Here is a 22,410-nt window from a genome sequence, read left to right as displayed (position 1 = left end):
CTGACCGTTTTTATCTAATAATGGTAACAAAATGTTAAAACACCACATGATAATTGACAAAGGAAGGATTAAAAATAGTTTATCTCACTCTTTCATAACCTTAATTAAATTCTTGATTTTATGATAACCCTATTTTATTGCCATATGCATAATTTCTTTCAATATCAAATTAAAGGGGTTGTAGTGTCGGGTGATGCACTGATTGTCTATGGTTTTATAGTTAATTAATGTAGGCTGATGACTTTTTTTCCTGTCAAACCTCAGCAAGTGGACGTATAAATTTTGAACACTTTCCATTTTATCCAAAACAAACAATATGCAGGTTTCTGTACATACTGGGATATCATTTTGATTTAGAGCAGTGTAATGTAGTCGTCCGTTCAGCAAACAAAATCCTTCCAAAATGTTTTCGCCACAGTAAAATGAAGCAAAAGTCACGTATGCTTCCTCTGTGTGTCCATGTCAGGAAAGTGATGGAGAGAAGAGCGATGACAACTTGGTAGTGGATGTCTCCAATGAGGTACAAAACAGTTGAACAGCATGACAGCTTCTGTGTTACCCGCTTCCGAGAAAAGAAAACACATCTTACTCTCTCATCTCTGTGTGCTCACCCACCACAGGATCCAGTGTCTCCTCGAGGAAGTCCTGCCCACTCTCCTCGGGAGAACGGATTGGACAAAAGTCGCCTGTCGAAGAAGGATGCTCCCCTGAGCCCTTCCTCCATCGCCTCCTCCAGCAGTACACCTTCATCCAAGTCCAAAGAGATTAATTTGGTGAGTCATTTGGGTAATTATAGCCTTTTGATCTTCTTTTTCATCAATTCTCAGGGTACTTTTCTATTTTTAGGCTTTCAGAAAAATGTAAAAAATTTAAAGTCATCACTGGGAATAAGGTATAGAACAGAATGAAGTTAAAGTGAGTGTTTAAGATGGAAAACTCTTGGTGGTCAGAAGATGATAAATTATAAGTAAAATCTAAATAACAGGTGAAAATAAGGTGCCCGAAATAGTAATTAAAAAAATAAATATATATATAAATTTTATGAGTCATGACCTCAGTCCAAGCACGAACGGTGCCTGTATTACTAAGTGTTTTTGCTTTGCTGTGAAATTAAAAAAAACTAAAACCCTTCTGCAAAGAGAGATCTGCTGCGTCTGAAGTCAGTGCTACGACCAGTGTTTTAAACTTCTGTGATTAAGATTATTTTGCTTTTTTTGTGTCATAGAATGAGAAGTCCACAACACCTGTGTCCAAGTCCAGCACCCCCACATCCCGCTCTGATGCCCCAACGCCCAGCAGCACCTCCACCCCGGGCCTGAGGTCTGCACCGGGTAAACCGGCAGGTGTCGAGACGCTGGGTGAGCGCTCCAACACGCTCACAGCTTTATGTAACTTTCTACAGTAAAAACATTGCTGCTTGTATGAATATGGCCTGAATTAATGGGATCACTGAGTTAATGGCTTTCTTATGACCATGTAACTTTGCAAATAGTGCCTTGTGGTGTTCATAGATTGTAATTGAGAATATACACAGGAGAATATACCCTTATATAGATAACGTAATAGATTAAGTTTGGCTTAGAAATAGGCCTGCGACTTGTTCCACTTTCATGAGGGTACAGAGAAGAACGGTGGGAGTGGAGGCCCTGGATTAGTCCTCTTAAACACAACACCACATAGAGATAAAGTAGGCAATCTCACCTCAGACGCAAATGTCACGACTTGTATCAGACAGTGTTTTGTCTCGTCTAGCTCCTGGTCTTCGAACGCCACTGGCAGTGCCGTGCTCGTACGCCGGGCCGTTTGGTATGGTTCCTCACCCGGGTATGAACGGAGAGCTGAGTGGAGCGGGTGCAGCCTACACCGGCCTGCACAACATCTCCCCGCAGATGAGCGCGGTGGCTGCTGCTGCAGTGGCAGCTTACGGACGCACACAAGTGGTACTGGAACACACACAAACATGCATTCTGTATATTTAAACTGACTTGGTAAAAAAAAACTGCCAGTAACAACTTATGCAGGGCATTTTTACACGTGATCTTTGAACCGATGATACTTCATTTTTGATCAGAAGAAAGAAATCACATCTCTATGATTCAGTTATTTATGTTGAAATAATTATTTAAATGCTGCTGAAAAAACAGTCAAGTTTACTGTGTGTAACGTAAGATGCCTAAACACACTTCTGCTTTTCAACTAAGCTTAGTCAGGCTTTAATGTAGACGTTTAAAACTTCTTTTTTATCACCAAATCACTGCTGCCACTGTTGGTTTTGTAGTTTAGAAGCTGCAAACATTAGTGTAACATCATGTCTTATTTTAAAAAAGGTTAATTCCGACTTAAACTTAGATTGAGCTCTGAGAGACAGACGCACACCTTGCTGATCCCTTCTTTTACATTATTCCCGTTGCAGTTGTTTATTGCTGAATTGCTTTTAAACTCTGTCACCCTCTCGTGCTCTGTAGGTGGGATTTGATCCTCATCACCACATACGTGTCCCTGGCCTTCCTCCCAACCTGTCGGGCATCCCTGGTGGAAAACCGTACGTTTCCCCTCCTCATTCTCAAATGTCACAGTTACACTAATGAAGCTCAAACAGGGTGAACATTTATTCCCTCCTGTTTGCTTTTACCTTTCCCCTTCATCTCACCCTCCCCTTCACTCGCCATTCTGTTGTTCCTCTTCTCTCCACCAGAGCCTACTCCTTTCATGTGAGCGCTGATGGACAAATGCAGCCTGTGCCTTTTCCTCCGGATGCACTGATCGGCCCTGGCATCCCGCGCCACGCACGACAGATCAATACCCTCAGCCACGGGGAGGTGGTGTGTGCTGTCACGATCAGTAACCCGACCCGTCATGTCTACACCGGCGGCAAGGGCTGCGTCAAGGTGTGGGACATCAGTCACCCGGGCAACAAGACCCCTGTATCCCAGCTGGACTGCCTTGTGAGTGAGCTACAAGGACCCTTATGTACATGACACTACTGTGTTACATCACATATGGTTGAAGTACAGCACGTTGTTTCTTTGTTTTACCTGTAGTTGATGCTTCCAGCAACCAGTTCATGCGTTTGTCATTTTTAGTGACAGTAAAAAGTGCTCGTGTGTGTCTGCCACATCAGAACAGAGACAACTACATCCGTTCCTGTCGACTGCTTCCTGACGGACGGACTCTAATTGTCGGGGGCGAGGCGAGTACTTTGTCAATCTGGGATCTGGCCACGCCGACTCCGCGGATAAAAGCAGAACTAACTTCGTCAGCGCCTGCGTGTTACGCTCTGGCCATCAGCCCTGACTCAAAGGTCTGCTTTTCCTGCTGCTCCGACGGAAACATAGCTGTCTGGGATCTTCACAACCAGACTCTGGTCAGGTATGGAGCCGGGAGTGTGGTGTGTGAGGGCTGGGATCATAGACGGTATCACAATACACGCACTGCAACACATGTATTTACACACTGTGATATCTGTGTAACTTACCCAGAGGAAAGGAAAATTCAAAATTCATCTCTTCTTTGTCCAGCCTGTTTCTCCTAGACACAACTGAGCTCAATTTAACATCAATATAAGATTTCACCATTTCTTCTTATTTCTTAATCTCAACTCTGAAGAAATAGCCTTCCATGTGTCTCAGCCCAAGTCTAATTTAAATCCAACTCTTTTTTTCCTCTCACTGCTCTGATCTTTACTTGTCTGAAATAATCAGCTCTTAAGATGACAGTAAGATCCTAAAGAAAACTTGATTGGCTCATAAATGAGCCTACATAACACCTGAAATTGTGAACGTGATCAAATGAAGGCCTGTAAGCAAAAGATCTCCTGCTTTTCATTTCTACTGTTATTCTCAAACTGGACAGGTTGGATTTCTTAGAGGGATTTAGGAGAAACAGGTCAGAATTCGGTAATCTCCAAATAAGAGCTGATTTATTTCTGTGAAACAAAGAAAAGTAAGCAACATTTTCCTCTCTGCAAACTTGAAACGGCAAAATCTTTTTTTCAGAAATCAGCAAACAATTAGTCAAGTTTGACCTTTACAGAACTGAAGTGAAACACTGTGTAACAAAAAGCCTTGAGTCTCAGCTATACACCGGTAAAAAGTTTAACTGACAGAAATCAAAACTCAAACCAAACAGGTTTGTTGTTTCGCCCTTATGAACGATACTTTTGTCTAATGTTTTTCGTGTTGTTTTTGTCTTCATGCAATTTTGTTGCACTTTGTCCTCATTGTGCAAGAAACAGCTGCAAAAAACAGTTTTAACTGAGTCACACGGAAAGTGTTTTTCATTGCTGTTTTGCCAAGAAAAAAAGAAAAAAGAAAAAGAAATGAAAATGAAATGGATAAAACACATTTTTCAGTTTTACAAAAAGTTATCTTTCAGCTGACTTGGTACCTGTTTGGATTTGCAACTGTAACTATAGTAACTCTTGAATCTCGATCTTAATCTTTGAGGTGAACAGGTAATTCTGCAAACTTTACCCATGTGACCTTCTTTTACAGTTACGTTACAGTCTATGATGTATTCATATGATATTTCTATGATGATATAATTACTTGTAATTAATGGCGTGGGCCACCTGTTAAAAACATTACACTACTGTTTGTTACCCAAGTGTGATGTGTGCCAGAGAGTGTGTTAGTTTCAAATCCAGTCAGTCACTTAATCATCTCACAGTTTCACTGACAAGTTCTCCTGTCGCTGGCAGATGGTGTGGCACCACTCGCTCGCTGCTCATCAGTCTGTGGTTTGTAGTCGGGGGGTTGTTCCGTGTACGTTCTTGTGCCTTCGACAAGTCTTACAACCAGAGGCCCACATAGTGGAACTGTAAAGACATTTTCTGTCCTTGTGATATTTTAGGAGCATCTCTTCTCTCCAAGACAACATGCAGATATTCAATCTTTAATTTGATGAACACTCCTGTTGAGCGTGGGCATGTGTTTCTTTTCTGCAGACAGTTCCAGGGCCACACTGATGGGGCCAGCTGTATAGACATCTCTAATGATGGGACCAAGCTGTGGACTGGAGGCCTGGATAACACCGTCCGGTCCTGGGACCTGAGAGAGGGACGGCAGCTGCAACAGCATGACTTCACCTCGCAGGTACTCAGGATACTTCTAACACACACACACACACACACACAAACTTCTATTAGTGCAATAAAATGTACAGTTATAATGTAAGTAACATGTCACCATGTGTGTGCTTAATGTCTGTATGGATCATAGTTTGTGTAGCAGTAGTGTGGGATTTGTTCAGTCCCACCAGCAGTTTTCAGGTGTAAGTTATGTGATAAAATGGTTTGGTTTTGTACAGTTTTTATTTCGTTTTTATCATTATTTTGTGTTGGAAATCGTGCATCACAGGACAAGTCACAGTAATTTGCAGTTTGTGCGATTACACCCTCAGGCTGTGATTTATTGCAGTAATTTTAAAAACTCAGTTCAGAACATTTAAGCTACTCTCAGGGCCAGACTAAGCTCTGGTTTTCTGTCCTGTCCTTAAAGATACCTCTAACACTAATAACACATGCAGTTTTTTTTGTTTTTTTTTTTACAGGTGAGGTGAAGATCAGCAATAATAGACCATTTCTGCAATTTTCCTGAAAAGACCCATTTCACAATCTCAGTGTGCACAGGAGGACATGAGTGTGCATTAAAGAGAGCTCAGGGAGGGCAGGGCAGACCGGGAGAGACCTAGCCGATAAAATGCTTGTGCTTTCCAATAGTATCTTCTCTAACCTCCAAAAGCAGCTTCCCACTATGGGTTTTAGCAAAGAACAAAGACGCGTATTCACCGTATTAACAAGCCATCATGTATGTTTTTCAGTCTTAATCATCTGAAAGAAATTTTGTCGAGATAAGTTGAACGAATGAGAACTGACTCAATCACTCACCCACCTCGTCTCATTTCAACAGTCCTGCTGGAGGGATTGTTGCATATTCAGTACCATTTTAGAAACTGAAACAGCCATCTGTTTTGACAGATTAGTATGTCCGGGACTGAAATGTTTATGATGGTGCAGAGAAGTATACAGTGGACATTTGCCAACAAGCGCCCACCCCCGCAGACGAGCGCAATCTTCACACACTCAGTCACTCCCAAAGTAGACTGATATAAGAGATTATATGTTATATAAACTATAAGAGATATAGCTGCCATAACTGTTTGGGTTTGGTTTGCAGATCTTCTCACTGGGATACTGTCCAACGGGCGAGTGGCTGGCAGTAGGGATGGAGAACAGTAATGTGGAGGTCCTGCATGTCACCAAACCTGACAAGTACCAGCTCCACCTGCATGAAAGCTGTGTGCTCTCGCTCAGATTTGCTCACTGTGGTAAGAATTAACAAGTCTATTAAGATAACTGCTGCTTTCTGACAGGAAGGAAATGAAGGCATGTACCAAGTCTTGGGGAAATTGACTTGTTGATCAAATTATGCATGACTTGATGAGAACTGTCGGCAACTTGCATTAACACTGACTGAACTGAACGGACTGATGTAATGCACTACAGAAAATTAGAAATTTGTAGCAGGTTTCTAGTGCGACGTGGAACGCAAGGGAAATGGGCATGTGAGTAAATGTGGCAGGTTTTTGGAGGAGACTGGTAAAATAAACACAAATATGATTTTGAAATTTCCAGTGTAAATGAAGGTGATTTTCAGAGGAAGGTACCGCACAGCAGAGAAAATCCAAACCGAGTGTAGTGTCATAGTTTCTGGCTGTGTTAGTGTTTTAGTGTTAGTGTGGAGCACCAGCATGAATAATCTCCATGAGCAAGTAACTAATGAAAGATCAAAGTAGTTGATTTTTTTTATTATAAAAATCTAAAAGAAAAAGTTAAGTTATAATTGGAATACTATATTGGCTACACTGTGAGTGTCTGATCACGATGTTCTGGAGTCATATTTATCTGGCTCAGTCTGGATCAATTCGCCCTCTAGTGATTAAAAGGAGAAGCTGGTGTTCAGTTGCAGAGCTGTTGGAGGATTTGATCACACTGTGTGGTCATTTTTTTCATCCACAGTGTAAAGATAGATTTGAGACACTCCACCCTGCATCTCTTGGTTCGGCCCAGAACCCCCTCCTTTCTCTCATTTTAACACAGTCTTGTTTTGTTTTTTTTAAAACACAGCAACATTTTCTTTTTAGTTACAACTTTCACTCTTCGCTGAATATCTCAGTGTGTGACTGTCAGTTAACTTATCTACATAGTTTCTCAAATGTCAACCTAAACAATTGATGTGTCCTAAATAGAAGCGTTCTTTAAAGGTCCAATGTTGTATAAAGTGAGATTTCCATGTCTTTTTTGATTATAAAGCAGGTCTAGGTTCTACATTAATATTGTGAATGGCTCAGTCTATGAAGAAATGCACACAGCCTGTTTTCAGAAATTGTGCCTTAAAAGGAGCCGTCAGGACTTCCATAAAATTTTGACAACAAAGCATTCGCCCTCAGACATGCCCCAAGCCCAGCCCACATGGACCCACCATCCAGCCTTGAAGGATTTGGTAGTGTTTACCTAAAATCTGCTATATTTTTATTCGATCACTCAGTAAACAGTCAGGCAGTCGGCTCACCAACCTGTTACTTGAACTCCAAACTTCAAATAACACACAGGAAAACTGTAAAGTATGGGACCTTTAACAATGAATCGTTATAACTGATTATGATTGGGCTCTTCAATAGATTGGAGTTAGCACTGCACCTGATTTAAATTATCTATTAAATTATCTATTTTGCATAACTAGGGTACTATAGTGTGTGTGTGTGTGTATTTATATAATATATAAATATTTACAGTATTTACAGTATTTAAAACATATTTGCCCATTTAAGAGGGAACTACAGAGTTGAGAGAGAAATCTAGCTTTGTTGTTGCACCAGTTAATTTGCTGTCATTTTAATTAGCAGCCAAACCCTCGGACCAATGATTTATGCCTTAATATGTCAGTATTCATAAGCATCAGTGTCTATTGGCATTGCTCATGTTTTGGCAGACGCTTTTATTAAAGAAAAACACATTTGGGTAAAATGTTTTAAATCTTGGGCAAATGTTTTTTATTGTCCTAATGTGGTCTGTCATCCTCTGCAGGGAAGTGGTTTGTGAGCACAGGAAAAGACAATCTGCTCAACGCATGGAGAACCCCATATGGAGCCAGCATATTCCAGGTACGTGTGGAAGAACATACAACAAGAACATGTATTACAGACAGCGGAGAGGTCAGATACACTTCAGTCTAGTAGCCTGGTGATTACAGGTTTTATAGAAAAAAAAATCTTTTAGCAAGACATCAAACACCTTTCTGCTCTCTGACTGTAAGCTTTTGTTGGAACATGGTTAATAAAAAAGTTCAGGGTTTTAGTGTTTAATTATAAATAGGAGAGGAAGTGAGGGTGTACACACAAGTGGAGCTGCTGAATACTGCAAAATCAGAAAACTTAGAGTCATTCAAGTGTAGCCACACATTCAGCTCTCACTCTGGGACAATACTGTGCATCAAGAACACAAATGCTTGAACCAGGAGCCCTCATCAGGGTCTCAAAAAGACAAGACAAAGCTGCAGTCTGAGCTGGACAGCTTTTTTCTCAGTGTCAAGCACACTTTTTACATTTTCACACATCTTTTCTCCCCCCTGCAGTCAAAGGAGTCATCCTCAGTGCTGAGCTGCGACATCTCCATAGATGATAAGTACATTGTAACGGGCTCTGGAGATAAGAAAGCGACAGTCTACGAGGTCATCTACTAGGGGGAGGGCTGCGGCCAATAAACAACAAGGCCGTCCTTCCATCCAGACACGCTGCGATATCTCCGTCACCTATGTACAGTTTCTGATGTGTATAAAATGGATTTGGATGGAACAAACCAAACACTTTAAGTCTTTCTTTGGAAATTGACCTTTTGACCTCCCGGCTGGTCGTGGATCAAAACCAACAAGCAGAACCAAGCACAGAGATGCTGTTTTTAAAGAGTGGCTCTTTGTTGTTGTTGTGAAGATGAATGAATGTCCATGTGCACTAAATCTGGAAAGGATGCTGTTGTTACAGCACTGACCAGATAACATCCCGTTATGTGACCCCTTTCTGTAAGCATCTAACATATTTGTTTCTTTCCAACGCGAGGACTGGCATCGTTGTTCACATAAATGCTTTGCCTATCTGCTTTGTGTATACCTGGAGGCGTCAAAAGTATTTAAACTAGGTGACAGATGTTTCCTGTCTGACTCCAGAGTATCTTCCTAGAGAAGTTTTGATTTTGCACAGTGTAACCATGACTAAAAATGAGGGGATTAATGTTAATGTTTTAAGATCATGGTACAAGTCTCTTCTCAAAACTTTACACCACTGTCTGCTGCTCAATATGTTCACATCTGAACATCATGAGTGCCCCCGTTTGTTTCTGAGCTTAATTGCATCTTACAGACATGTAGAGTTCATTTGTGAGGATGGCACATGCCCACGAAGGACAGAGGATACGCAGGAGCAGCCATGATGCACATGCGAACGTGTTAAAAGCAAATATTATAAGAGGCTTCATTCAAAAACAACTTACTGTGGATATTTGTGTGAAAATGGTCATTTTCTGTATTTTGATGAAATGCTTTTAGTAATTTTGAGGTCTGAAGGCGATATATTCATCTTTTTTTGTTCATTATGCCTTGCCTTCATGCTCAGAGTTATTACCTCATACCATATATGCCTTTTTTTTAATTGTTAAGACATTTTTTTTGCTTTTTTGTAGCATAACTATCTAAACATCAGCCCTCCACAGGTGAAAAACTGTTAAATAATTTCTTAATAAACGCATGCTGAGCGATACTTTATGTGGAAAGTATCTTTAGAAAAGGTAATATCTCACATCACCTTGATAAGACGGTAGACTCACAACATTTAGGTCAATGACAAAAAGAGCCCACATTGTCCAGAAAGGGAAAAATCCTTATTCACTTTCTGGCAGATACTTAGTTTAGATGACCAACACCACTCTCATGTCTGTCCATTAAATTTGAAGCTAGTTAGCTTAGCTTAGCATAAAGAGTGAAAGCAAGGGAGACAGCTAGATTTGCTCTGCTTAAAAAGCAGAATATGCTGCTGTTTGTTGTCCCCCATGAGGTTGCAGTTGTGACTCTAGGAGTAACTTAGTTGGACACTAAACACTTTGTTAAGGTCCACTGTAGAAAGTGCTGATAAGCTGAATTTCTTTTTTTTTTTTTTTTTTTTTTTTTAACCTTCAAACAGTGCCAGGCTAGCAGTTTCCACCTGATTCCAGTCTTTATGCTAAAGTAGGATAACCAGCTGTCGGTTGTAGCTTCATATCTAATGGACAAACATGAGCATGGTATTAATCTTCCCATCTAAATCTTGACAAGAAAGCTTAAAAGTGTATTTTAAACCGTTCTTTGAAATGCAGTTTGTGTCTGTTGCCTCTTATTTTTGTCTTCTTCTTGTAATTCAACTTCAGAGCGAGTGTGTGAGCTCACTTTATCTGTGTACACATGTGTGTGTTGTCTGCGATGTGTGTGTTTTGACCCTGTGGGGCGCTGAAGAAACAAACTAACAAGATTGCTCTCAGTGCCCTCACTTCAGACTGACCTTTGCACTTGGTTCTGCCCCTTACGTTCAGACTCCTCTGGATGCTCACTGGATTCTGCCTGACAGATCTCAGTAAAGCTGTATGGTGTTAGGAGGTCAACTGGCCCTGCCTTTCCTGCCCGGATTTTCTGTTAAGACTTTTGGGCATTTATTTGAAAAATAAGTGGTCAGCGATATGGTTGTGATTTCTCTTGGATTTCTCTGTTGGCTTGTAGAAATAACACAGTGCCTTTATACTGCTACGCTTCTGACTCCATTTCGTCCTGTGTTCAACTACACAAAGGCACGTGATGGACTCTGTTGGAGTGGTTTTTAACAATTACTGTTTTTGAGTGTACATCTTGCAACATTTTAGGATTGGTTTTATTTAAAAAAAAAAAAAAAAAAAAAAAGTTAGTTTCGCAAAGTAACATAAATGGTACCCCAGATTATCCAGTTCGATTTGTATCAGTTGTCCTTTTTTGAAAAAGTAAGAACCAAACTTGTCTTTGTTGCTTTGCTGATCCCATGCACGTGAGATACATCATTCATGGCTACTGCTGCTTCAGTCTGATTGTTTGAAGCATGGTGCTTTAGTTTTTAAAGCGTTGTCATTTTCGCTTCACTTTTTTTTTCTGCTTTAAGATTTTGTTCCTGTTGCTGCTGCAGTTCTGTCGCTTAGCTACAACACTACGCCCATATGACTCATATACAGGTAGACATATACAAAAACGTCAGTTGTAACTATGAGATAAAGATTTAAGTCTCTCCTAGATTCTGCTCTGTACCACCCAAACCCAACGTCAACCATCCTCAGTATCAACCTGAAGGAACTGTTTGTAAGTTTTGCTATTGCTGCATAGCCAGCGTTAGCAACAACAGCTGTTCACTTACCAGTCTAGAACTAACATTGCAAGTTTAGCATGAAACTTCATTCCTTTACGCGCCAAGAGCGATGCTATGCTAATGTTAACTTTTCTCTCCATCACGTCTTTTCTTCCACTGAAGTTAGCGCGCTAACCAGCTCGCCCCGACATGTCTCATCATTATCAGCTAGCGACTCACTGTAGCCTGCTGTAAGCCCTGAAGACGAAGCGCTGCTCATTACAACCTCTGGTCTTGCAAACACAAACATGGCTGCATCTCTTGTCAAGCGACAATCACCACCACCCGCCTCCAGCATGGATGTATTATAAGACCTTATTAGTTCTTATAATACATCCGTGGCCTCCAGCAACAAACTTGGCTAGCAGAGAAAACTTACAAATAGCCTCTTTAAACAACCATTTTCAATTTTCTAAATAAATGTAACTATCTGGAGGCTCAGCTTTAACATAATCATTTTAAAATATGTGCCTAAAGCCAACCTCCTGTTTAGCTACCAACCATAACTCGACTATAACCCCTGAGTGTTTCTTTTTTTCTGGTGAATAACAGAGTGATTTAGAAATGTACAGACAGAGAGAGATTGACATCATGTGTACTACTGATATTTTAATGTCACTACCTGAATATTTTAGCTTTAACTTCGGGTTCTACACCTGCTGAGCACCAACAGATTATTTCAGATGGAAAATTAAGGAAGAAAAGAATCTAGCACGAAACAGGGGGAGGTGTCCAGTGTCTCTAGTGTCTATAGGAATAAAACTGAAACTATTATTGCTCATCTTACGCATACTAGAACATGTTGTTGTCATGTTACTCAGCTGTCCTGTAACATTGATGATTTCACCATTTGCCATTTCAAGTAGATGTGCTATAGCCTATAAACTATTTCACTGACTCAGTTTCCTCCTTTCTCTTTTCTTTAACAACCACACCCTCTGATAGTCTTAGAAAAGATAATAGTGATGACAACCATGACCAAAAATATCTTTAATGGTTTATCTCTCCTCATGCTCAGTACTAGACCTACTGATCTGTGTCATTGTGCTTAAATATAGATATTAAGATCTGATAAAAGTTCTGTTTGTGTCAACCTGGGACGCTCTCATGCAAATATGAACTCTCTAAGGTTCTGAGCACAAATGAAAGCTCTTTGCAGAAAATGAATGTACATCGGATCAGTTTTTAAAAGGCTTGATACTGCGTTTGCACTGGAAATGAACTTTTTTTGGTAGTTTTTTAGTAAATTTCTTTCTTCTACGATATTGTTTTTTACAGCAGTGACACAGACAGATCTGTACTGAGCTTTGGGATTGCAGGCTAGAGATGTTTTTGTACATTTACTCAGTTTCATGGGACATGACATGCAAATATGTGCAACATGGGACACAGTTGAAGACTGAACTACTGAGAATTACTGCACTGGTGTGAATACAAAGGGAAATTTTGCAGTTTGGTCAAAAAAAAAAAGTCTTATGAATTTGATACAGGAGAGACCATATGGAGGATATCACACTGTTAAAACTAATATTTTTGTGATTCTCTGACAGCCACACAAAGACACGGTACATGATAGCTGTTTGTTTTTCACAGTGTTTGCCTTATGTTGTGCTTTCTTTCTAAATCTGAAACATCTCTGTGTTTGCCGCAGTCAGCTATGCTTTCAAATTAAAAAGACAACTCCCTCACTTTGCTGTCAAGGACTGCTCCGCTGTGCTTTCTGCTCTTGGATGACTCATAAAATCTGTTGGCACCTTCTTGTACTGTATCTAATACTCTGCAACTTTCATCCCCATTAATAATGGAAACATAGAAAATGCATTTCGGTTTCACTCGCGCTCATGTCAAGAGTCAAACCTGAATGTTAGTCATCTCATGTGATTGCTACAAGTTAGCTGGCTAACACGACCTGTTACAGAAACAATGTTATGTACAGTGATGAAAATGTGTTGAGCATTTAGCTTGACTGGACTCATGAAGGTATTATAAATTTACTGTAATAATTCGAGCTTACAGTGAAACTTCCTGTTGCTAGTTGAGCTTTTTTTTTTTCTTCAATACAAAATGCCTTTGCTCTCTTTTTTCTAGTCTGTGGTTGATTTTATTAAATTATTGTGTGGAGTATTTTGTCTGAGCCTCATTCACTGTTCTCACTAATAATCTGTAAGACCCCCCCCCCCAAAAAAAAATGGCCCAATGCAGTTGATTACAGTGAAAACTGTAGTTGCATCACAAAGCCATTAGAGAAAGTTCTTAGACAGTTCTTAGATGGATGTTACAAAAAGGTTTTAACAAGGATTCAACCAGATGTTAAACACACTTGCATCTGCATTACTGTGGGACAGGCAACTGAAAGATGTTATTTTGAAAGTATCTTTTGACTGCTCTATACTGAAGAAACCGACCTTGTTTCTCCTCAGTGGTGTTACGACGTGCAACAAAGAAGGCTTCTCTGTATCTTTTGAAGAGTAACCATGACATTTGATCATATAAAGCAGGAATGAAAAATGGAGTGTGGCTGTGATGGGCACAGGTTAACCTACAGTCAATGAAAGCAGATTCACTACCTCTTACAAAAAAAAATATATATATATATAAAATGTTCATAACAGAACACTTGACATTTGTGTATGGGAATCTGTTAATGGATTCATTGTTAACCTGCCTCTTGTCTATGCATGCCCAGGGCATCAATAGTCTGACAGTTTGCTTGACAATCTAATATTGCTATACAAGTACATTGGGAAAAGTCAGGCATTATATTAATTCTGCAAGGGTTGTTCTATTGAGCTCTGGTTCTTTATAGCGCTTTGTATCTGTTCAAGATGTTCTGCCCTTAAAAGAAACTGACACTACAGCCCTGTTTTGTGACAGAACAACCAGAATAATAGCTCCTACTTTATCCCTTGATTTCTTTGTTTTTCAGCTCTGGACTATGATGGCTCTAAACTACTTTTGAAGTTTTAACCTGCACACTGATTCATTCTTTCCTTCCTTCATATTGCCTAATCCAGCAGTTCCAAACCTTTTCCAACTCATGGTCCACTTGAAAATATCAAAAAATGTTAGCAGACCACCACATTCAACGCCATAACAATCCGGAGGCCAAATAATGCCTTCTCAGAGCACTTTTTATGTTAATGATAACAATTGAACATTCAGGATTGAACTGAAAGCAGGTGAAGCTCAATTTTTGTTTTTTCTGTTTGATGAGGGAGAGATCACTTGTCAATTCACCATCTTGACTCTCTTTCTTTTTAATTCTTCCCGTTGCTAACCTGCTATCCATTTTCTTCAGTTTTTGTCATGCATGTAATCTTTCAACATGCAATCAAACTGAGTTAGCAATGAAATATACCATGGGGTCTGGGGGCAAAGTGGTCCGGTTTACGACAGCATAAAAGTTCCTATCATGGGCTTATCACAGTGAAAATTATTATCATTATTATAATCACATAATTTCATCAAAATGGCACTCTGTTGCAGATGATTTGTCGGCCCACTAGTGCGTGAAGTATTCATATTGTATCTTCTATGGTTCCAATTGGGTTCACTGGCGTTTTCATGTGTTATTATTTTGTCAACATTCACTACAAACCACTACAGCTCTGGTAAACACCTAAACCTTTGCATTAAACTGCAATTAGACAATAAGTATTACTGTGGTACAGTAAGCAGTACCAGTGGTGGATAATATGGACAACCCTAATATCACAATAATTATCACAGTGAATCATCTGTGTTCAAGTATGGTGTGACAAACTTTTTTTTTTTGCCAAAAAAGCTTTAGATTTTGACTCATACTGGCCGGCATACTCCACATACATATTAAATGAGCTGTGTGAAACAAGGGTTTCAAGTGGTTTAGTGTGACATTTTAGTGCAAGCTGACAGGTCAGCGCTGGTCTCTGTCTAACCTCCCATTGTGAACTTGCTGTGTTCACGCCGAGCACAGCGCTGGACTGTTGAAGTGGATTAAGTGATCTAAGTGAGGGCTGTGGAGGAGGACGCTCCACCATTACAGTGAATGATACTCCTGTTACAGCTCTCCAACCAGCACTTCAAACAGCCAAAAGTGGGAAAGGTGGGGATGCAATGTGGGAATGAGCCACCCTACTTCAACATTTTATATTAAGAGCACTTGCAGCTTGCAAATTGCCCACTTTCCTGACAGACATAGAAGCTGGATTAAACAAACAGGCCACACAATAGCAAGATGGCGTTAGCTTGCATGTGTTGCATCGCGTTGCTGATATATTCGGCTCCTGAAGCTGAAAAGATAGCACAAATTTTCTTACTCACACATTTGGATGTTTGTGGCCACCACTGTCATATTTATCGTCCTTCCAAAAACCTTTGTGACCGTATTAACGACCTCACAGTCTGCTGGCATAATGTTTGCCAAGTGCCACTTTACAGAGCCAATACAATACTCTACTAACTTCAGAGCACCGTCAGACTCGCTCTTAATTAATTCACTGGGATAGAGCTGTGACAGCACACTGTGGGAGAGAATTATAAATGCAACAGAGTGCATGTTTACTGCAGTTTAAAACTAAGTATTTGAAGTCCTCCTTTGGAGCACAGCACTACAAAGGCACTGAAGAGTCTGTGATGTGCTTAAGCATTGTGGTTCTTTGAGCCAAATGCTAACATCAGCATGCTGAGATGCTTACATGTAATCATGCAGGTTATTACAATCACCATCTTAGCTTAGCAAGTTAGCATGCCAAAAATTTACAAACTAAACACACAGTAGGGATGAGGCTGATGGGAATGTTATTAGTTTTTCAGGTCAAAAACCAAAGTACTGTTCAGAATGAAAAGAACGTATGAACAAAATTTCATGTCAGTCCATTCAATAGGTGATGAAACATGTCATTCAAGACCACGAGTCAACCTCACGGTGGCACTGCAGGAAAAGTCAGGGGATCACTAAAGGCAGTGCTCTTCCTCCTTTGGGAATCAAGAATATCTGTAAAAAATTTGATGACAATCCATCAGTTGTTGCAATACTTCAGTTTAGACCACTGCTAGACAGCCAGAGCTCACATAGGGTGCTGCAGGAATGAATCCTAAAACACAGACATTAATTAGCATGTTTGCACTTCTGGTTCCCTCGACCCAAAGTACATACGTTTTTTGACTCTTTTTTGTTAGAGGGCTGAAATGAGGTCTGTAGTTAACACAAGCACAAAATGTTTTATTCTATGACATAATATGTCAGTAAATAAATGAGACTACAGAGGGTGTCAGGGATGTTAAAGGTCATGACACCGAGCATGAAAACTGATCTACTCCAGTCTGCTTTGACAGCCTCGTTGTGTTTATACACGCACTTCTGCAAACTATTACTAACCCTGTAAGTTGAAAGGCTTTGTATAGAAGGGGTAAGTGCATTAAATCAAACTACAAGTTGGAGGCGTAGTTGTGGTTATGTTTATGTCATGCAAAGGTGGTGTAGCCTAACACTACCACCTAAGATGTTTGTAGCCTAACATTAGCTTTTTACTTCTGGTGATTGTATTTAGGCTTCAAAAATCATTAAAGTGGTGTTTATCTGTGAAGATTATCCCACTGAACAAAATGTGTAAGTACCATAAACTTTTGTTTGTTGCACAACTTATTTTCTACAGTTATCCAAAAGCCCATTAGCTTTTTGCAAAGGGAATCAGAGTGATGCTAAGGTTGGCCCTAAAAAATTACGTCATCCCTCTGGCACTCTATAGCTTAAAAACAAAGAACATGAGGCCCTTCTTAATAAATCATTGCAAGACCTTAATTAAATCTGACTTAAGTGAGAGCTAATCAGAAAAATAAACCATAAATTAAGCATCCAAATAAACCGTATAAGATTATATTTCATCACCAATTATTGCTCAGTCCAATGTATTTCTGCTCCGAACGCTACATCATCAGGACTTTCTTGCCCTCTGAGGACAGATTAAACTGCTCTATGAAAGTGCTCTTTCTCCTGGCACAGCACCAGTCCTGGTTGCTAGGAGATTTTTTTTTTTTTTTTTTTCAGCAAAACCTCAATACCTGATGAGAGGAATTGGGAGGTTAGTGAACAACACCATTCCTTTCCAGTGGCAGTATTGTACTTTGATCATAAAACCTCAACTGAACTTAAAAATCAAAGGTCATTCTTTTGATGTGATACACACAGAATCCCAGGAGACAGCAGTGGAGATTCTGCTGTGTATCTCTGGTCTTTTATCCTCCCAGAAGACACATTCTGCACAAAAGGGACAATTACCCCTGGAAATGCCAGGATTTATTCAATTAAATTATGAACACTGATGAATTCTACAACATCTGGCCACTAGTAATGTGAAGCTTTTAAGCTGTATTAATCTTAGATATTAGCTGTGAACAAGGCAATTTAATAATTCCTGGCAGGCACAAAACATTACTTTATAAGCCAGAATCAGAGACACTCTACTCTGAGATGGCAATAAAGTAATAGTAACCTGAGCCTAACATGAAAGAACAAGCTTTTACCAAACTTTCTCCAGACTAACAGCAAATAAACAAACAACTAACGAGCAAGACAATAACTCAGTGTGGCATTTTATATAGCATGGCATTATCAGAGTGCAAGCATTTCTGCCCGCTTACTCACATCAAGGATGAAAGTTCATTTCTGGCAGTTTCTGGACAAAAAATACAAAGATAAATAAAAATGATTATTCCATTGCAGGAAGAATGTGCCTTAGTGCATGAATAGAGATTTGTTATTTTGGTATTTGGAGGGGCAGGTTATGCTATGTATTGAGGATTAATTTGGTGTATTTTTAATATCACAGCTTTAAGGCTCACAGTGATCTCAGTTATGGCCTTGTGTTAAATTTGAACTCACTCACATCTGTCCTTGTCCTGTCTGACTTACTAATTTCCATCTCCGCCCATTTTTCACCTTGCCAGTCCCATCACAGCTGTGAAAGAGATTGGATGAGTGTACATAGTAGGGAGCACGTCCATCAGCTTATCTGGTAAAGTTACTTTGACAGTGATCCTGTAATGAGATGAAAGATTTGTAAGGAGCTTCATACATTTAGATGATTCAAAGGGACATTTCTCGCAACAACTGATGCTGCTAACAATTTCCTGCCCTGTTACAGGGAGGACCGATGATTAATTCATGCCTCTGCCGTCTTAATGAGGTTGTACCCGTTGGTGGGTGGGAGGGGGAGCGCACACTCCGCAGCGCTTTGATATCCTACATTCAAGGCTGTGTCACCCATTAATGACTTCTTTGAGCTGTGAAACGAGCATCATTATCTCTTTCCAAAAAGGGTAGGATGAGAGATTTCAGCTCAGCTTGTATAAAGACAGGGAAGAATCAGTCAGTGTCTGTGTGTGTGTGTGTGTGTGTGTGTGTGTGTGTGTGTGTGTGTGTGTGTGTGTGGGGGGGGGGGGGGGGGGGGGGTGACAGTTGAGCAGTGCCTTGCCATCTGATGGAAGGATGGAAGAAACTGTTTTTTTGTTTTCAACAATTAAACCTAAACAGCAATTAATGCTGGTAAAACACATTTCAGTAGATGAAACTAAATAGGTATCAACAGTAAAACCTGAAAGTATTGTCTCTTGATTTTTTTCATTTTTTAAGTGGGTTCAAGGGCTGCTCCACTGATGTTCTTGCAAGAGACGACTAAAAGCTGAATGGTCAAAACTGATGCAGCAGAGGTTGAGATATCCCGACTTAGTTAAATTCCTTGTATGTGAAAACATACTTGGCAATAAAACTGATTCTGATTCTGATTCTGATTCTGATTCTGATTCTGATTCTGATTCTGATTTGCATAACACCAAATCAAAACATACATTATCTGTTTACAGGGTAAGTACAATAAACAGAAACCCAACAGTGTTCACAATAAGGAAGCACTTGAAGACAGCGGAGAGGAAAAACTCCCTTTCAACAGGAAGAAAACAACAGAACCAGACTCAGGGTGGACGGCCGACTGGCTCGAACGGTTGAGTTGAGTGTTGTAGCGGCGGATCTGGATCAGAGATTCAGAGAGAGATTCCTGCAGAATGAGGAGAGAGAGAGAGAGAGAGAGGGGTGAAGCACAAACTACAGGAGAGAGAAAGTACTGTGCCAAGTTAATGGCATGCAGTGGTATGATATAAATGCATGGGGAGAGAGAAAGCGAGAGAGAGATGGAGAGCCTATAGTAGCATAACAAAGGGATGGTTCAGCACTAACCTGAGCCAACCCTAACCATAATCTTTACCAAAGAGGAAAGTTTAAAGCTTAATCTTAAATGTAGAGAGGGTGTCCGCCTCCTGAATTCAACTGGGAGCTGGTTCCACAGGAGAGGAGTCTGGGAGTTAAGGGCTCTACGTCTCAGAAAAGCCAGACCAGTATTGACTCTGCTCTTATCTCCTTCTTTGTCTGAGGCCTTTTCAGCCGAAGCTTTTGGTTTCCTTCAGTGGAGGAAATTCTGGAAGTTTGCTTCACCTGAACACTGTGTACTGCAATCAGTCTTCTCGCTTTGTTTATAAACCTAGGGAGGGCCAACAGTTTTTTTAAGGGGGGGACCATGGAGGGACCAAAACAAAGAACTGAGAAGCAGGGATTACAACACACAAACTTGAATTCTTCTTAAAATTACTGCTGGGTGTTGTTGGAAATGTTTTGATACGGTGCAGATACAATAGCAGAGTTTGGGAACTGATACTAAAACATTAGTTTTTTTCACTTTCAGAAATGTAAATGTATTAAATATAATGATATAAATATAAAAAAAAAATACAATGGCATAGTGTTTGTAAAGCTTCTTGACACTGAATGATTTTTCCAAGGACTTGCCCGACCCTGTAGTTTTCCATAGATTTCATCACCAAAGGATGTCTTGTTCTTTCTTCCTTTCTTTTACATCCAACCCATGTGTGCGCTTCAACCACTTTCCTGCACTCAACTCCTAGTCATCAAAATATTGTATTAAATTTTTTTTTCTTTTTTTTTTTTTACTTTTAAGAGGCTTTTCATGCCTCTACATCTATTCTGTCACTTCACCGCTGCGGCAGTGAGAAGGGTTCAATGGTCACAGCAAAGTAGAGAGAGCTGGACGAGTGAGAGGGTTTAAGTTCACACAGAGAGTGGAGGATTGTATATTTCCTAAGAAAACAGGAGCAGCCATTTGAGTGGAGGTCATGGACATTTCTATGCATGCTGACAGAATAGGTGGAAGCGTTGGAGGAGAAAGGCCTCTTAAAGCTAAATGAACTAAAAGCTCTTGGTTTGAATGCTCTTCAGCATATACTCTGCCAAATGTACTCTACCTCGAATAAAGCACTCGGGTCAGAAAGGATGTTTTTTGAAGCTTTTAGGCTAACTCTGATTCCCACTTAAAACCAACTTTAGTTCCCATTTCTAAGCGGGATGAGGCCTTTTCTCTGCGTCCGTTTCAGTGTTAATCTAGCATGTTTCAGTCTACACATGAGATTGAGATATTTGTGAATAAATGGATTTGTCTGAGGATTGCTTTGCTATCAACTAGAAATCCCCATGTGCAGAATATTTTTCGAAAATCACAGTTTATCGTGTGCATTTCTTTTATTTTACTTTTCAGTTGCATTCTGACTGTTTGATGCCTTCAACAAAGAGCTCTCAGTACAGTATTATAACATTTAAAATGGATTGCTCAAAATCTAGCTAGTGAGAATTAAACTTGGATGAACTGTATGGTGGCTCACAGACACGCACAGAATTTAAGGTGTAATGCTTTTCAAATCCACATGGTGGCGGCTTGGACGTGCACAATGGTTCCCTACTTTTCAACTTTGCCTTCACATCAAGCGGTTTAAAATGTTAAGGCTTTAAAAACAAGATCTTAGTTTTACTTGTTCAGTTAATTCATGATTGATCATATATACCAGTCTAGACTGACATACAGTGTGTATAAATGTATATGTATGTGTGTGTCTGTGTGTGTGTATATATATATATATATATATATAAATATATATTTAAAAAAAAAATATATATATATATAAATATAAATATATATATATATATATATATATATATATATATATACACACACACACACACATAGTTTTATATAGTTTTATATATGTTTGTATGTATTTTTTGTATGTATGTATTTTTTCCCAAAACAAACAATGGGAATGTTAATTCTTAACCTTGGGGATAGTAGATTGATGAAATAATTTCAATTCAAGAACAATTTACTACTCCAGAGCTTTCAAACACAAATTATGGTCTTCATTAATGGACTGTGGTTGAAAGCTCCAAAAGAAGGCGTAGCACTTAGATCTTGAGTTCAGATACAGTACTGGGCAAAAGTTTTAAGCATTTTAGATGTTTACACTCTCATCCATCATGCAAAACCACCAGAGAGGGATCTGATGGGTCCCAAATCCATTCTGCAGCAGGAGAATGACACCAAACATACAACCTGAGTAATAATGAGCTCTCTTCAATGACAAGAACAGCAAATAGTCCTGCAACAGATTGTAAATCCCCACAGAGCCCTGATCTCAACATCATGGAGTCATGGGATTACTTGAAAAGACAGAAGACACTCAACCTGAATCCACAGAAAAACTGAGTGCAAGTGTACCCAGGAGAACCGGTATGGTTCTAAAGGAATATGGTGGTCAGAAAATTGATTGATTTGGATTATTGTTTTTTCTATTTGCCAAAGTTTTAAAGTTAATAGATAAAAGTATTAGTATTCATTTCATTATTTTTGAAAGCATCTTCACTTTACTTGTAGTGTGCTGTTGACTTAATTTAATCGTGTTTCAACTAATCTATTACTTCTGTGCATTTTCAAATAAATAATTTATTGAAATGTTGGATTTTTATTAAGTCTTGAGTAAATCTTAGCCCATAACAATGCAGCTTCTAAAAATGTTCAGCAATCTGAAAAGATGTTTTGTGCCTGTACGCTGTTCAAGTTAACAGTAGGTGGCGACATGGAAGTT

At 39.6% G+C, this 22,410-nt stretch overlaps 1 protein-coding gene across 3 annotated transcripts in view; it reads left to right on the top strand.

Annotated features, from left to right (window-relative positions):
• The window catches only part of LOC139624368 (transducin-like enhancer protein 4), a 41,281-nt gene extending 27,712 nt beyond the window's left edge, over positions 1 to 13,569 (top strand). For all 3 annotated transcript variants that reach the window (XM_071483441.1, XM_071483440.1, XM_071483439.1), the window contains exons 10-20: positions 467 to 520; positions 621 to 773; positions 1,226 to 1,358; positions 1,753 to 1,940; positions 2,466 to 2,542; positions 2,696 to 2,945; positions 3,122 to 3,369; positions 4,946 to 5,093; positions 6,177 to 6,327; positions 8,087 to 8,163; positions 8,634 to 13,569. In XM_071483441.1, coding sequence (XP_071339542.1) covers positions 467 to 520; positions 621 to 773; positions 1,226 to 1,358; positions 1,753 to 1,940; positions 2,466 to 2,542; positions 2,696 to 2,945; positions 3,122 to 3,369; positions 4,946 to 5,093; positions 6,177 to 6,327; positions 8,087 to 8,163; positions 8,634 to 8,741 — 1,587 coding nt within the window. In that variant the 3' untranslated portion in view covers positions 8,742 to 13,569. The remainder of the gene's footprint in view (positions 1 to 466; positions 521 to 620; positions 774 to 1,225; positions 1,359 to 1,752; positions 1,941 to 2,465; positions 2,543 to 2,695; positions 2,946 to 3,121; positions 3,370 to 4,945; positions 5,094 to 6,176; positions 6,328 to 8,086; positions 8,164 to 8,633) is intronic.
• Positions 13,570 to 22,410: the final 8,841 nt, after the last annotated feature.

This window comes from Trachinotus anak, unplaced genomic scaffold (assembly GCF_046630095.1).
Source record: "Trachinotus anak isolate AG129_WGS33_773 ecotype Australia unplaced genomic scaffold, CSIRO_AGI_Tana_v1 ptg000008l, whole genome shotgun sequence".
Classification (NCBI taxonomy): Eukaryota; Metazoa; Chordata; class Actinopteri; order Carangiformes; family Carangidae; genus Trachinotus; species Trachinotus anak.
Note: the sequence above shows the minus strand (reverse complement) of the source record. Positions and strands in the feature narration are given on the sequence as shown.